This window comes from Onychostruthus taczanowskii, unplaced genomic scaffold (assembly GCF_017590055.1).
Source record: "Onychostruthus taczanowskii isolate IOZ18803 unplaced genomic scaffold, ASM1759005v1 scaffold15, whole genome shotgun sequence".
Taxonomy (NCBI): domain Eukaryota; kingdom Metazoa; phylum Chordata; class Aves; order Passeriformes; family Passeridae; genus Onychostruthus; species Onychostruthus taczanowskii.
In genome coordinates this window covers 4,018,952-4,035,762 of record NW_024498685.1, presented here as the reverse complement: position 1 = coordinate 4,035,762, position 16,811 = coordinate 4,018,952, and the positions used below count along the sequence as shown (strand labels likewise).

General features: G+C 41.8%; 1 protein-coding gene across 4 annotated transcripts in view; it reads right to left on the bottom strand.

The window, feature by feature from the left end:
* TMTC1 (transmembrane O-mannosyltransferase targeting cadherins 1) overlaps positions 1-16,811 on the bottom strand; it is a 137,563-nt gene that overhangs the window by 59,172 nt on the left and 61,580 nt on the right. For all 4 annotated transcript variants that reach the window (XM_041398548.1, XM_041398551.1, XM_041398550.1 and 1 more), the window contains 2 exons: positions 14,407-14,596; positions 2,596-2,717 (listed from right to left, as the gene is read on the bottom strand). In XM_041398548.1, coding sequence (XP_041254482.1) covers positions 2,596-2,717; positions 14,407-14,596 — 312 coding nt within the window. The remainder of the gene's footprint in view (positions 1-2,595; positions 2,718-14,406; positions 14,597-16,811) is intronic.

The following is a 16,811-nucleotide window of genomic DNA, read 5'->3' as shown; positions in this document are numbered from 1 at the left end:
AGATGCTTGACATTTTCTCCAGGTACCCACTGAGCACCACTGAATCAGGACTTCAGGCTGTGACACACATACTCCACTGTCCCATCCATAAAAATGCAAGTGCCACACCCATAAATATCAACAAAAGGCTATTGCTTGAAACAGAGAGAGGAAAGTGCCTTCCAGCATAAGCCCAAAAAACATAGATCACCAAATCCTCTGAATCTCTTTGAGGACTTTGTCTAAACAAAACTGCATGCAACCTCTGACTTGCTGAGTTTTAGAGACCGAAGGGCAAAGGATAGGAAAACCCCTTTTCAAGATGTAACTTGAGAAAACTGCCACAGGCTGCTCTAAATAAAGAACACTAGCACTTCCTTAGCCATCCTTACTAAATTGCCATCCTCCCCAGGGAAAAAGCAAAACAAAACAAAATCACATTGTTTTTGTTTTGCCATAGTCATGAATGTTAGCAGAAGTCCCCCTCACCACCCCTGCAATTTTGGACCTGGAGGATGCAAGAGATGCTCAGCTCTCTCCAGATCATTTGGCAAGGAAGTCCCCAACTTTGCCATGCACTGCCAGGGTCTGCCTTCCCCTTCCATTCCAGCTACCTGCCAGCTGGGCTAAGAGCAAAAACCAAATGTTGCAAAGCAGGACAGGAGTGATCTGAGCCAAATATGAGATCCAGGGACTCTGACAGAGTAACCATCTCATCCCTTCTACCTCAGTCTTTCTAATTGAAAAAAAAAAACCAAAAAACTAACAACTATCAATCACCTACTTTGTAGGTCATATATTTGCAAAGCCCTCAGGGAGATGAAAAGCATTATACAAACTATATGCACACATGTTAACGCTGATTAATTTTCTCTGTGCAAACATACCCTTTTTTCTTCTTCATTGCCCCTCCTCTCATTATATCAGCAGTCTCATCTGGAGGAGGACGAAGAACTGCTGACAGCTGAAGTATTTTCCGCAGTTGTTCTTTTGAGATTCAGAAATGCAACCACTCAACACAGCCCTGTGTTCAGCTGACTGTTTCCTTAATAGCTTTGCTCTTTCATGTGTTTCCTCATTTTCTGTTACATGAATTTAAAGCAATCTGATTTCCAAGTTAATTTGAAATGATGCAGGATCCATTAGTTGAGGGTATCATTTGCAAAAGAACTCTGAGAGACAACTTTCACTCACTATACTTTCAGATGTACCCTCAGCTAACAAAGGCAGGGCTAGTGATGTAAACAAAGTCAGCAGAATTTAACCTAAAAAGCATGTCTGTGTACAGAGGCACAGGGACACAGCCTAACTGCATAAGAACCTTATAACACATGCAATAGCTCCTACACAGCCTGAGGTTTACACTGAGGAGCAGCCTTTTTGTGACAGTGCACCAATGACAATCAGAATACATACAGCTTTTCAAAAGACTATCAGTAAGCATTTTTCTTGGGATGTTTGGATGCACAATTCCTGAGGAATATAATTTAAATGTTTTGTGGAATGAAACTTCTGTTTCAGTTGTCACAAAGTAACCCAGGGTGAAACTGAGGACTTCTGTTTTGTCATCAGCTCTGCAATGGCAGTTCCCATGTGACATAATAGAGGCTGGCCCCCTGCACCAAGGGTAGAATTGGCTTGCAGGGTAGAATTCTAACTTGCAGGATCTAAGATGCAGCATTCACTTATGCTCATGCATGGAACAAACTACACTGGCACAAGTTTCCCAGAGCTGTTGTGGAATCTCCCTCTTTGGACTCAAAGCTGTTTGTACCTGGTCCCAGGCAACTGGCTCTGGCTGAGGCTCCTTTCCAGCCTCATCCAGCCTGTGTTTCTGTCATTTGGGCAATGGTCTGGTGCACCTTGGATGAATGGCCTCTGAGTGCCACTGCAGCCTCTGGTGTGGACACTGTGGAGATGTCACAAGTGACACCTCAAAGCTGTCCTTACATAAATGCAATCGGAAGAACCCAGACAGCTGAAGTGTTAGAGGCTGGAAGCTGAGGAGAAATTCAGAGCACTGGCTGAGGGATGGAGAAGTGGCTGGATTTTCCTCCTCCTGTTCACCAAGTGCAAATCTCCACTCCTAGATGTGTATGCAATCAGTAGCTTACAGGCAGGAGCCCATTGTGCATATCCCACAATTGAATTCAGGAGCCTTTTGAGACAGCAAAAATCTCCCTTGTATTTACTGACCACCTAATGGAGTGGGAAAGCTGAACAGAACCCAATAAAAACACAACAGGCTAACTTTCCATCTGCTGTCTTTAAGATAAAATCATTAAGGAACTTAATTTGATAATGCCAAGAAAAAGAGTCTTGGAGGTCAAGAAACAACACCTCATCTCTGTACTGAACTGTGTCAAGCACACAAAAAAACCCTGTGTTTAAAAAGAAAAGCTAGGATTTTGAGTAGCTTTGCTCCTGCCAAGCAATCTTCTCTCAGCTGACTATAAAATCTCTCATGCTGTAACACCAAAACTCTCAGGCAGAGAACACACTGACTCGCAATATAATGTTTGAAGTACTTAAAAGGGAAGAAATAATCATGCCTGCTTTCAGAAAATGAGATGGTGGTCTCATTAGCAAAAAAAAAAATTCAATTGCAATAGTTACCTCGGCATGTAAAGGACTCGCTCTGCCACCACAAATCCCACCCTGAAGAAGAGGTTGCTGGCTGGGATGAATGGGAAAACCAGGAACAACAAGCCAACCAAAACTTCTTTGTGTTCCAGTTTCTGCAATAATACAAAATTAAACAATATCAACTAAAAAAATCCAATTTGATTCACCTCTAACTTTTTTGAGGGTCATAAAAAAAGCAACTTAGATTAATATTTGGCATGTTTTTGCATTTAAAAGAAATTTTTAAAGACACTGATCTTTGATATTTATGCACTCCTGGTGCATTTAATATGCCCAGAAAGTGCACAAACACTACCCACTGTGTCTATTATTACTCTTGGTATCTTTCCCAAGGTCAGCTCTACGATATGCATGACACAGCTATCACCTAAGATATAATTCATGTTGGTAATATGCAAGTATAGAGTAGTGTGAATGTATACATTAGCCTGTCTACAACAGTGTGACTGTATGTAAATACACAAACGCATATCACATACACACAGACTGCTGTGTTCAATCCTAAATGTTTATAACAGAGAAAAAGCTGTTCAATCAGTCACATTTTGTGTAAAGAAAACTGGCCTCAAGTGACACATTAATGCAGTCATTTTATTGCTTTCAAGGAAAATATCTACACTTGAAAGGATACTTTTGCTCACAAGGTCTCCACACTCATACAGAGTCAGAAATTTGAGACATGCTGTATGCTAAAATTAATGTTTTTCACTTGAGCTCAGTTAATGCCCTCCACTTGTACTCACTTTAATGTTATCTGACTCTTTGAGGAGGAATGTAATTACCACATGCAATTCAAAGCAAGTGTGATCCATGGGGCCAGCACAGGCATCCAGGGAAGCAGTGGCCACTCATCCTGCCATGGAGAGACCCAAGCCTCCTGAGCAAGCTGAGTTTCAGCTTTAGCTCCACCCCAAGAGGGTAAATCAGCTCTTGCTTCTCAAAGCATGACACCAGGATGGAAGTGTAGCTTTAGGCCTGTTCAATCACCCAGGCAGACATCTGTGCTCTCCTGGCTCAGATACTTCTCACTGTCTGCAGACATCCCGAGAAGCTTTGTCACGCTCAAAAACAGATGCAACCAGAATCACTTAATGGTTGCAGCACTTTCTAATTGTTGTGGGCAATTTCTCAGTTTTGGAGAGCAAATTGACTTCTCTTTGCCAGAGGGAGCTACATTTAGAAACGCTGAACAAGATTTTTGAGTATAGAAATGGAGTCCAATCAATGATGAGGGACCAAGCAGTACAAACTGTCTTGCTTTTGCACTGACTGCAACAGCACATACCACTGGTCTAGAGGGTGGCTGAAAATCAGGAGTCCTACTACTAAAATATATTCATCCTATTCTATGGGAAAGACAGCAGGTCTTTTCTGTGGGTACCAAAAGCAAGGGTACAAGTCAGGAAGCTCTGATGTAGCTTTAGAGGAGCTGAACCACAGGATCACAAACAAGTGCATGGATTTCTCCTGGCTCAAAGAGGAATCATGAGGCAGGGAGAGGAGTAGAATTCATGTCTCCAGACTTCTTTATCAATAAGTGTTTTAAATAGCACCACAGTTATCTATAGTACTCCTATTATCCACTTTTTCAGAATCTTGGATTCACAGTTACTAGTGCCTACATGCAATCAAAACAGCATCTAAAGTGCATTATTCTCAGAGCTGAAGGAGACATCAATCCATAAAGATGATGAGCCTGGTAATTACAACAGAAAATTGGGGGGGAAAAAAAAAAAGGATGAAAAATTTTTTCTCAACTCTGAATCAAAATTACCAGTTCTAGCTCAACTTCAACTTCCCTCCCCACCCAGATACGGAAATATACTCCATTTTTCTCCTGCCATTTGGCTCTCCCTTCCCATTTTGTCTGACCTGATTGCGGTGCCCATCTTCTGCTACCACTCTACCCCAGGGGTTTGACACTGAGGACCAGGAGGCACAACAAGGTATGTTGGGCCTAAGGGAGTGCACTGCTAGCAAATACAACATTCTCAGCCCCCAAGATACACACTTGCTTCCAAACAAACCAGCTATCAAATATTTCTCCAGTTGTTGATCATTAAATCAATAACTGGGAAAACAACCTCTAGTTAAACATCTCTAGGAAGGACATGGCGTTATTCAAGGCTGCAGCACTGCAGATAAGCAAAGGAAACTGAATGCCAGAGAAAGACAAATAAAACTTGTACATCAAATGGCAAAGAGTTAAATGAGCAATTAGCTCAGCTGAAGGATCCAGTGGTTCTGCATGTCCTTTTTGTCCCCAGAACAACTCACAACTCCATGCTAATGCCATTGAGGGCTGCCAGCTCAGTCCCTTGGGCAGGGCTCAGAGACTGGAACCCAGCATACACAAACCAGCCTCATGGAGCAGCAGAACCCTCCATGGTGCTCCTTACTTCTGAAACACAAAACACCTGGCAGTGCCCTTTTCAAAGCGTTCTATTAAGGCAGAGGCCTTTGAGAAGAGCTGGTCCTCAAAGGCCAGGCTTCAGCTGCTTTTGTGCTAGGTGTGGTCATGCCTGTGAGCCACTCGTGGGGCTGCAGGAACAGAGGGCAGCAGCATCTCCCATGCAACACAAGCCACAGGAAATCCCCTCCGTGTGTTTTTCCAAATAAAAGAAATCCAACCTATACATAACCTGCTACATTTTCCTGGCAAAGAAATAAAAAGAAATATTAGAACCATTTCTTTGGTTTAGCTACTTTGGTCATATGATCCCACTTGAGATAGCTGAGGTAAAGGTGTCAGAATCAGCATCTTCCAGGTGCCCAGAGCAGTAGAAAAAGCTTTTAAAGAGTAATAGGCAATTTTGTTTGTCTTCTTTTCTCCTTAAAATAAAATAGCTAGGACTAGAAATTATAGATCACTGCATTCAGAGAGACAATTCCTTTCCTCTTAAAGATAGTGCTTTCTTTTGGAAATACAAAGCTTGTCTTTCTGCCACTGTAGTCTCTGGTGGGGGGAAAATCAACAAACACGTATGAATTAACTTCAGAATGATTTCTCTTGTCAAAGACAAACCAATTTAAAATCAAAATAGCATTTGTTATAGTAAATAGCTTGGTGAGAGGGAGGAGTTTTGAAATTCACATCTAACTCATTACAATTAGGACTTCATTATACTGTAACAAAAAAAACCCCACTGATAAAACAACAAACCAAAACTGATTTAGAAAAGAGCTTTCTAACTTTCTTTTTACAGACTTATCAAAGAACTAAAGAAAAGTATTTCTCCCAAGGGCAATGCAAAAAAAGCATCTCACTGTCTCAAACAGAATATTAAAGAATCACTCCAAGGTCAAACATGATCAATACAGCAATAAGTCTCAAAAATTGCTTCCTTAGCAATTTGGGGGAAAAGGAAGAAACTCTAGAATTTACAGCTGAAGAGGTCTTCCCATTTTACATGTAAGACATATTCCTGAGCCATAAATATTTGCTGCCTACCACTAAAGCACAAGTCTTCTACAAGGCAAAGCCCTCTAAGTGTGAGTGCAGGAGGTGCACAGATCACTTCAGCATAACTACCATGACTATGGGCTTGCATAAGTGAATTCCTTGCTTTTCCCCTGGAGGAGGCAGGTCTGAGGTGCCAGATCCATGAAGTCTGCACTGTGCTGACAGGACTGATGTTCACACTGCCTGGCACCTCCAAGGGCTGAGGCACTGGAAAGCAGAGCTGTGAGGTCAGCATTTCTCCTGGCTGGACTAAGCTGCACCTCAGGGAAGAGAGCAAACAAAAAAAAAATAAGAGAGCTGGGCAAACAAATCCATACTGTTCTACCTCAGAATGTTTCTGAAGGTGTTTATACATGCTTGTCTTTTTGATGGAAAGGCAACCAAATGGGTTTAATTCCTTCCTCTAACTGGTTTTTTTTTTGAGAATGAGACAAGTGTCACCTCTCCACTATTTAGTTCCAACAGCTCCATGGAGTAAAGATCTCCTTCCTACCAAAAGCATCAATCCCTGCGATGGAGAGCTCTGGATGGCCCACGGCAGATAGTGACATGGTCTGCTTGGAACACCTGACTGCATGTGCAGAAAAGCTGCATCCAGGAAAGTTGGTAGTGCACAGCTGTACAAAAGCAATGACTGCTATTACACATTTTCAAACACTTCCAGGCCTAGGAGGTAAGTGCATTATCCATCAAAAGAGACACAGAGACCCAGAGAAGCTGCATGACTCTCTGCAGACCACAGACAGAGGATGGCACTTCTTCAGTTTTTTCCTAACATATATTTGTACAAACCCTTAGTGCAGACTGCACACAACCCTGCTTCATCTATTCCTGCTCTCCCACTCTCTCATGAAGCCACAGGTGGCTCAGCAATGTGACTCCTCAGCCTGCATCAAACCACTGGCAGCATCTCACCTGGCAAGAGGCCAGCATCTGCAAACACCCACTCTTGCACTTTCCACATACACAGCATTAAAGATAAAAGGGATGGTGTAGAAGCATGTCAAATTCACTCTCCATTCATGCATAAGGTGATAAAAAGAAAGCATTAAGCTAATCAGGAATTAACCCTAGGGATTGATTCCTTCAAAGGAAGGGGAAAAAAAACCAAAAAACCTCAGTGGTTGTAAAGCTCACAGGAACTCTGGGTGTTTCCAAGTCTCACCTGACTGGTGCACACACAGAGGGGCCATGGCAGAGCTGTACCATGCTCCATGCACCATCAGCATGCTCTCCTCAGGGCACCAGCAGAAACCTGGATGGGACACACACATCTTTATCTACTGTGACCAAACAGGAGGGCACTGTGGAGCTGTGGTTATTTCTCTCTGCTGCCTGTGCCACTGCTTCCAAGTGAATGATGCCAAAAGTCGGGTGTCAACAGATGGTCTGAAAAACTCAAGCATTTGGTAAGCAAAAGGTAACTTACCACCTTCAAAACTGGCTCAGACACCTGTCTTAATCAGCTTGCTCCTAGAAAAAGAGCCACAAATTCTGTAATCACTACATTTTATTAGGAGTTTTATTTTCTCCTCTCATAAAAAAAAAAAAAAAAAAAAAAAATTAAAAATCAACATCTTCAGTAGCACCAGCTACTTGAATGCCAGGCTTAGTAACTCACTCATTTCCTAAAATAACTAATTTTTTCTTGGTGATCATCTAGTTTTGATAGAAATAGCCATGGATTTCTAATGTTATCTTGATAATCACTGCTGACTGTGTATTAACTACCTGACACACTGATACTATTTCAAGTATTTGGCAACAACAGAGAAACTACTTTCCAGTTCACCAGTGGCAGCACCTCTTCAGGAACTGGTGCACAGGCAAACATACACCAGAAACTGAAACATACAGTCAGAATCTGAAACCAAAACCCTAGAAAGGAGCACTGGCTTCCTCACCAGGATTATCTGAAGAGAAATCCTCAGCACAGGTCTCAGACCACCCTAACAAGATCATTCCCTCTCTGTTTCCAGAAAGAAGAAAGTCCTGGTCTGTACCTGGTAAAACAGCACGATTTTCAGAAATGCTAAAAATGCCTAAAAACTTTACCTGCATGAGAATTTTGGGTGCTCAACACCTCTGGAAATCTGACTTTCAATTATAGAATTATAGCAGAAAGCAGTCCTTTCCCATTCACATAAAAGGGCACAGAAATATATCCCATAATATTTCTATTTTATATTAGTATCTTAAGAGTAAAACTTTGATATCTACTATTTTCTTTTTCCCTGTAGAAGCTACCCATCCATTCAGTTGTGTGTTTATGGTCTTTCTCACCCAGGTTTCTGAAACTCCCTTAAGATATAAGCTCATTTTCCCAATCCTTAATCTCTGCAACCTCTAATTCCACTTGACAAGCCCATCTGAGCAGGATGAAGAAGCACAAAATCTTTGAAAGAGAAGTGGAACATTCCAAAAGGAAATAGGAAAACCAACAAATTGCTTCAGGAATCAGAATAATCTTTTTCACCTTGTTGCTTTTCCCTCTTCCCTTTCATTGTGTGACTGCAGGCTGCTTGACTAGGTGGGGAAAACAAAAAAAACCAAAACAGCTAAAATTCAATGTACAAATTTGCAGTACATAAAAACACAATCTATGGAAAAGCAACCTGGTTCATGGTGAATTTGCTCTTGAGAAGGTAACATGGAACAAGAGGAGCCTAACAAAAACCAAAACCCACACAAGCAGCTTGGCACCCCAATGTCTAACTGAGGCCAAGCAGCCACAATGAACAATCATTACCCCTCCCAGCTGTAAATTTCTTACTCCTCATTTCACTTAAACTCTCCTGCTCACCACTACTACTGTGCCTTTCAAAACCTTTCAGCTCTGAGTCGGCCTTGAAATACTAACTCAAATCAGAAGAAGAAAATGGCAGAATAAAAGGAGTAATTCAGCCTAAATATGCTGAAAATTGCAGACCTCCCTGCCCCCGTGATAATTACCTACACCACGCTGCAGGCAGTAAGAGCCCATTTGGTGAGATGCTGAATATATTCATAGGGAGCCAAATCAGAACTACTTCAAGCTGTGGTTGTATTTACTCTGAGCACCACGCTCCAAACCTGCTATTTTCAAACATCCACCGAGCAAGAGAAAATCCGATGCACAAGGTATTTTGACAGTTCTTGTGGCTGCTTTTTTAATCCAAACAGCAGCCACATACAGACTAAGGCAGCTTTTCCCTTTAGCTTGAGTCTGTCAGCTGGCACAGCGAGCTCCCTGGGCAGGCTCCCTGCTCCTCCCAGCCCCACCAGGGACCCGCAGCTGATGCGGCTGCAGCACTCGACAGAGCAGAAACGGGGCCGGTGAGCTCGGGGTGCCTGCAAGGGGCTCCCCCCTTCCTCCACATTTCACTGAACACTCTTTCTGGCTTATTACTCTCTCCCTGCAGCAAATATTAACAACAGAAGCAGCACAGAAAAAAAACTCGCTGCAAAGGATTAAGAACATCAGTCCTGACCTTCTCTCTATGTGGAAGGAATTCAAGTGGCCCTCAGGAAAATGAAAGCAGGATTTATTTTAAATGGACCTTTTATGGAAATTACTGTGGTTTCCAGCTCGTCAGATAGACTCCATCAATAAATAGCCTTATTCACCTTGCTGTGCCTTTGAAGCAGGTATTGTTCTGAAAGTGTTGTGGCATATAAATTTTGCTAGGCATACTTTCTAACTATGCTGGTACTGCTGCAGAATACTATAAAAGGCAATTGCTCCCCAGAAACGTCCATAAACTGCGATTTATTAATGAAATGCCAAACCTGGGAAATTAAGCAAAGGTCTCTTGAGTGCAGGGTAAAGTAAATAGCATGACAAAATACACATAATGAGTGCTAGCAAAAACAACGGAAACATGCACACAAAGAGAAGATGCAAAAGCATTCCTCTCCTGGATGGTACTGAACGTTGTCAGCCAAGAAATTTAGTCTGAAAGTCACTGAAGAATATGCTCAGATGCCAACCATACATATAAACCACCAGATAAATGGCAATATGATGCCAATTACAGCACGAAATAAAGTCATCACAATATGGTATAAAATGCGTTGTCTTGGCTAAGAAGCACCATGCAGGGAAATTCACAGAGGCAGCATCACCTTTAAAATTAGATCTGAAATAAAAAACAACCAACTGTAGCATATGACAGATTAGGATAATACATATGTCAGTCACATGCCATGAATATAACCTGAAAACCATCACAACTTCCCGTACCATATGTAGCCACATCACACAGAACAGCCAAGCACATTCTCTAAAAAAGTTACAGTGCACACTAGATTTTATTTTTTTTTATCATTGATGGGAAATGTTAGTAGCATTCCCTCCTCGGACATGAGCAAACTGCTGCACATCATTCTGTGCTCCTGCTGAACGAGCAGAAGGTGCTGTGAACCACCAGAAGGTGCCTTTACAATGCTGGTCACGAGTACAAATGCGTGAGCGCCGTCAGTATGAGGTCCAATACATTCCCACACTCCCCCAGATTGCCCAGGTGCAAAAGCCACTGCTTCAAGTTAGTTTTCCAGATCACCCTGCTGAATTAGACCATTACACACGAGTTTTCCCACTATCAGCCCTCCATATGTCAGGTACCACAGAGAAAACAGAATCCCATCCTTCACGTGCTCTGTACACATACATTCACATCTAAAACTACGGAACAAGCTGCTAATTAGGCAGCAACCTAAAAATGCCATGCAGAGTGGAGCTTCAGACATCTGAAGGGTCTTCCTTTCATGCTCACTGAATTATTATGACATGTCAAAGAAATAACTGTCGTCCTGATGATAATGCCAAGAACTGTCCCCCCTCCAGTTCACCAGGTGCTCTCCGTATCTTCCAGCAAAGAAAGGCAGCGCCATGGGCCCTTGGGTACCCCAGTGGCCTTCTCAAGCACCAGATTATTTTTCTGACCCTGTGACTGGCATGCTTGACATCCACAGAGAGTATGCCTTATCCATTTCTTGGTACCTTTGTAACCCGTCTGGAAGTCACACCAAAACCATTCCTCATAGCCAAGGCTATCTTTGACAATGAACAATAAATAAATGCCATCCTCTTTTCCCAACTATTAAAATTCCTGCAAGATGCAGGCATTTTCAATAGCACCCCCAGCCTTTATCACATCCCCAGCACACTGCCTGAAGCCTGTGTGAGGACACTCGCTGCAAAGAGTTGAGCAGAACCAGTCCTGCGTGGGGAGCTGTTCACAGGGAGCTCTCCAGCTGGTAAGTGAGAAGGATTCACACTACACATGAGAAACCCAGAGAATGGAAGTAATGGAAGTCAACAAAGCCATTTTTTGAAATGACCTCCTCATTAAGCAAAGAGGAAGACAACAGTGAAGGTGCACAAGCAGGATGAGAAGGGAGGCTTCTCTCTCCAAACAAACTGGAGAGGTGCCTTCTCTTGTTTCTGCAGTTTTCATCACTACATCCCTATCTAGTAACAGACATGTTCCAAGGAAAGCACCCATGGGTAGAAATCTTCCACTGTTTCTTCTCTTTCTGAGGTATAACAACATTCACAAAATGAAACAAGAAACCTTCGTGCCTTAGATGTCCTTTATCAGCACCACACATACATGCCCAACAGAATTATTACCCTAATCACAAACGTCAACAAATTAGCCCTGTTTAAAATTCAACGACAACAAAGGCAGAAATCCAATCCATGCATTCTCCAATTACAGTCCACACAAAACATTCTGTGAGTTTGTGTTGTGGATGCACACACATCACCTCTTGCCACTGAAAATCAGTTCAGTGTTCGCTGGACCAATGTCTTCACTGCTGCCAAAACAGTTTCTAGCATTTCCATTCTCTGTGCTGCAGGAAGAAAAGCAATGGTGCCACTGAGAATGAATATGAGGTTTCATTCTCTCTTGCACACCTTCACTCTAAAGAGAGAGGCACACAGACTGCATGCCTGTTCACTCTACAGTCATTCTTTAGGAAATTGCAAGCTACCTCTTCCAGGTGAGACCTTGCAATGAAAAAGGAGAGAAAAATGGCTGCTAAGACTGTTCTGTTTGCTTCCAAAAGAAAGCAGAACATCTTACACTTTACGAAATGTGAGAAATCAACTGATATATCTTGTGCTGCCTCTAAGCTGTAAAGCACTGGGTAATAGCTTGTCTGGGGCTTGACTGAAGGATGGTCCTTCCTGGGGGAAGCAATGCCCTATAAAAGGCCACTGCTGCTGCATCTGGAAAGATGCTTTCCTAAGACCCTAACACAATGAACTGCGCCTGCAGTGCCCTGAATTCCCCTCTCCCTGTTATAAAAGGGATTGTTTGAAGTCAAATGGCATCATTTATTTCCAGGAAAAGTGTTGCTTCCTGTTTGCTTTCCTCAGTAATTCATACCACTCAGCCCAACACAACCATCTTCACACCACTGAATGGCAGTATCACAATTTAGAGATTGTGGGAGTAGTTACAAATAAAACAGAAAATAGCTTCAGATACGTAGAATTGCCTGAAAAGCAAAACATTTAAAATTATGCTTCTAATTATATATGTACATATGCGCCATCCCACAAAGTGCTCAGGCCAGGTTGGATGGAGTTCTGAGCCACCTGGTCTAGTGAAGGGTGTCCCTGCCCATGGTCTCTGAGTGGTCTTTGAGGTCCCTTCCAACCAAACCTTTCTGTGACTCTATACCAAAGGCTGAGGGAAACACGTCCAAGGCGATGCCCAAGAATCATCACCAGCTCCATGCTCACAGGAGGTTTGCTGGAGGCTGCAAGTGCTCATGAGAGCACTTTGTCAAGATCATTCTAGTTTTACTGGATTAGATACAAAAGCAGATCACTTCAATTCCTATTCATTCAGTGTTTGGGGTTTTCAAGGATAAACACACAGGCATCTTTAAGATGAATTTCAAAGCATATAGCAAGTAAGTGCCCAAAGAGCAAAATTCATGGTGTTTAACAGTCGTCAAGAGCAAAACTGAGCAAAACTTCTCACAAAAAAATTACAACTTGCAGTTTCAAATCAAACTGTGGAATTCATAAATCCAGACTAAATTGTTTTTTTAAAAAGTAATAAAAATATGGTTAAATCTTTTTCAAGAAAACCAACAATATTAATCCTACATATAGTTCTGACAGCAGGAGAAGAAATGAGAAGCAAACGAAACTTTAATGAACATGGAATAAGATTTTTCAGAAGTCTTCAGTACTGGGCTAATGAGAATTTTATCATTAACTTTCCTGAGAACATGATTAAGTCTAATACAAACAGTTCTGAATATCCCTAGCAGTGAGCAATGAAGTCTGGATGAATACGAGATGATGTACAACCTGCAGGTAGAAATGGTGAATACCTAATAGGGTGTTTTCCCTTATTTCCCATACAGCATCTGTGAACATATTATCTAAATTAATAACTCTGCAGTCTCAAACTGTTTTGGTTCATTTTCTGTCTCTTATCAGGAGCACAGGGAAGACTGCCAGGGTAGACTGAAAACGTACATGACCTGCACATTTTAGCATAACATGTATTAAAAACCTGACACCCTTCAACTATGCTTTTCAGCCATACACACGTTTAAGGAAGAGAAACTTTTGCACTATTTCCAAACTGACTACTGACACCTCTCCTAAAGAAGCTTCCACAACTCAACTGAAAGAGAAAGAGGTTGTAACTCCCTATGATCCACAAAAAAACCCTTCCATAGAAGTGCATATCTGACTTCTGACAAGGCTTATACAACCTCACTTTCACTTCTGCAATATGAGTAATGGTACCTCTTGAAATGCTGAATTGGGAAGTATGGCTTACCAGCTGTATTATTTACGCTAAAGAACAATTTCCAGGTCATTTCCCACATTCCATTACTCTGCTGACAAAAAAAATCTCATCAAGATGTATCCAATGTTTAGATTTTAGAAGCATAGCAAAAGTGCAAATAGAGCAATCGATTTTATTTTCAAAAGGCTCTGCAAATGACAGTTCCCAGTCCTATTTGAAGTAAGTGACAAAAAGCTTAATGATTATGGGAGAGGCAGAGATGCTTAACAACTTCAGTGGGGTTTGGATTATTAACAATAATCGAATGCAGGAGTCCAGGCCAAGTTCTGCCCTCAAATCAGACCAATTAAAGACTGAGACATTCAGCTAGAGAGACATTTTTATCAGTTGAGCTTGCCTGCATTAGTTATTACTGGAATGATTTTTCACCTCACTCCAATGCATTCCAGAGGAAAACATGTGCTTACCAACCATCTCATCTGCAGACTAGGAAACAAAAGACTTTTTTATTTATTTTCTTTTTCGGTTGTATTGCACAGCTTTTGGTGTTACCTTGAATGCAGCAATGCAGTGTAGGCTGAGTAATGTCATCACCAGCACCAGGAACACTGTGGCTAAGTTCCTCACATCCCAGATGGATTCCACCAAAGGGATGCTGCCGACCTGCCAGTCGTAGCACAGGGTGATCGGCGCCAGCAGCAGCCACGCGTTGAAGGCCAGAAGGTAGGAGTAAGTTAAAAACCTGCAAACGAAAACAGGTCATGTAATACATGGGATGACTGCCAGCACAAGAAACATTTTCCTTTGGCATCTACCACACACCACATGGGAAGAGGAAACAACAAAAAAAACTAATCAACACCACTGCACCAACAGGCAGTGCCACACCTCTCTGTCAACAGAGATGCTGCCACAGGTGAGGGGCACTTTAACAGGTCATTTGAAGAAATAACATAAGATCAGCAATATTTACATGGTTTCTATGCACTTTGGAAAACTAACAGAACTTCAACTCCTGTTTGAATGTTAGATTTTTGAAGTGACCTTCTGCCAGTTTAAACAATAAATGAATAACTACACAGGTAGTTATATATACGTATATATTGAACTTTTACACACTTCACTGCATCACTGCTGCAATACAAAATATCCCTTTAGCTGGGTTTAACTTACAATTCAGGATTTCTTCTAACTGCACAACATGGAGCAATTAAAGTCAGACCCTCCTCTCTTTTCTCTTTGCAAATCAAGGAACAGGGAGAAAATACAGAAGAAGGGAGGGGCAGAGTGATTCTTAGCTGATCCCATTGCAGTTTCATAGGGCTGGGGCCAGATTGCATGAGATGTGCCACAGAAGTGATGGGGAAGTAGGGATTTCAAACTGTTGTAATCTTCAATAACTGTTGTTCTTAACAGAGAGGAAATTAATGGGGAATGGAAATGGGGAGAGTGCTGCCCTCTGGGAATTATGCAGGGCTTTCAAAGGACTAAAAAAGAACAGAATGTGTGCCACTGGGTTAAAGAAAACAAGAAAAAAACCAAATCAAACCAACATCCCTCTCTGCCCCAGGCTTTTGCTTCTTGGCTTCTACTTGCCAAAACGTGCATTTAAAGTTGAAATAGTTTTGAGTACAAGAGACTGCAGATTGATTATTCCAGTAATTGTGAAGTCAACCAAGTAAAATTGTGACAGCCTTCAAAGAGACAAACCCATCCTTTGCTTGCAAATGGAATAGTCCACATTGTACACAGCACCAAAAATGGCAAATACTCAAAAAAAAAGAAAAAAACTGAATTCTATCCTGCATAGGATTTCTTCCATCTGAGCCTGCTTCGGCAGCTGTTATGACACCCAGTTGCCATGGTACCTTGCAGGTTCATTAGAATGGTAACAAAGGATGGCAGAAATGTCAAGGCATGTAGACAGAGGATTGTCTCACTTGCCACTTACAAACATGGCCCTTTGTGGTCAAAAGGCAGCCCCTTACAACAGCTCTAACATCATCAGATTTGTGGCAGAATAGAAGGACACTGAAGCTAAGTGTGACTCCAGGTAGGAAGTTCCCAGATGGGTGCTGGGCCCTGAATTTCTGTGAAAACATATTTAAATAACTACAAAGTGAGGGTATCAGTTTCTCTTCTCATCCAAAAAACAAATGTCTCCAGCAGCACAGTGACCCAAAAGCAAGGAGGCTTACTGAGCTGGAATGTGTCATTGTAAACAGTCACAGAGGCACATTCTCATTTTCCCACAGGTCCTGCTAAACTCCCAGTTCTGGGAAGTGGAATATTCCCACATTTTTAAGATTTTCAGCCATTTGATACACTTCTCTTCCATCCCCTGCATTTTCCTCACCTTCCCCACCCTGAGGTACTAAACAAAAGGGAAAGAAAGAAAATCAATCTAATCTTAACAGAGGCAGCGATTTAAAAGCCAGTTCCTATGTAAGAGAGCATCCCTCAAAAACATAACCTAATTTTGCTCAAATTATTCTAGCAATTTTGATTGTTCATTCTTTCTAAAGAAACAAATGTGTTTTCTAGTCACCAACCCTTCTGGCACACATTACAGAGAAACATAGCAACAAAAAATCCTGTGAGACTTAATCACACCAAGGCACTCACTCGTGACATTATGTGTGGCCTGACCCACCTCTGCTCAGCCACAATAAAACAGACTTCTCCATCACCCTCAACACATCAGCTCAGAAAAGGCTGCCAGCATTTATTTACAGCTACTTACTTCAAAGCCAAACTGAGATCCATTTTTGGCTTTATTGTTAAAACAAAAGCATGTTTATTTAGATGAATCTGGATAATGTCATGGCATTTGATATGGTTACTACAAGAATGTATATTTGACGGGATTTCCAGAAGCACTGAGTTAGTTTTGCACTTGATGCTTTAGGAGAGCACAGTTTTTGGAGGGAGTGTCCTTTTATGCCCTGGCATATTAA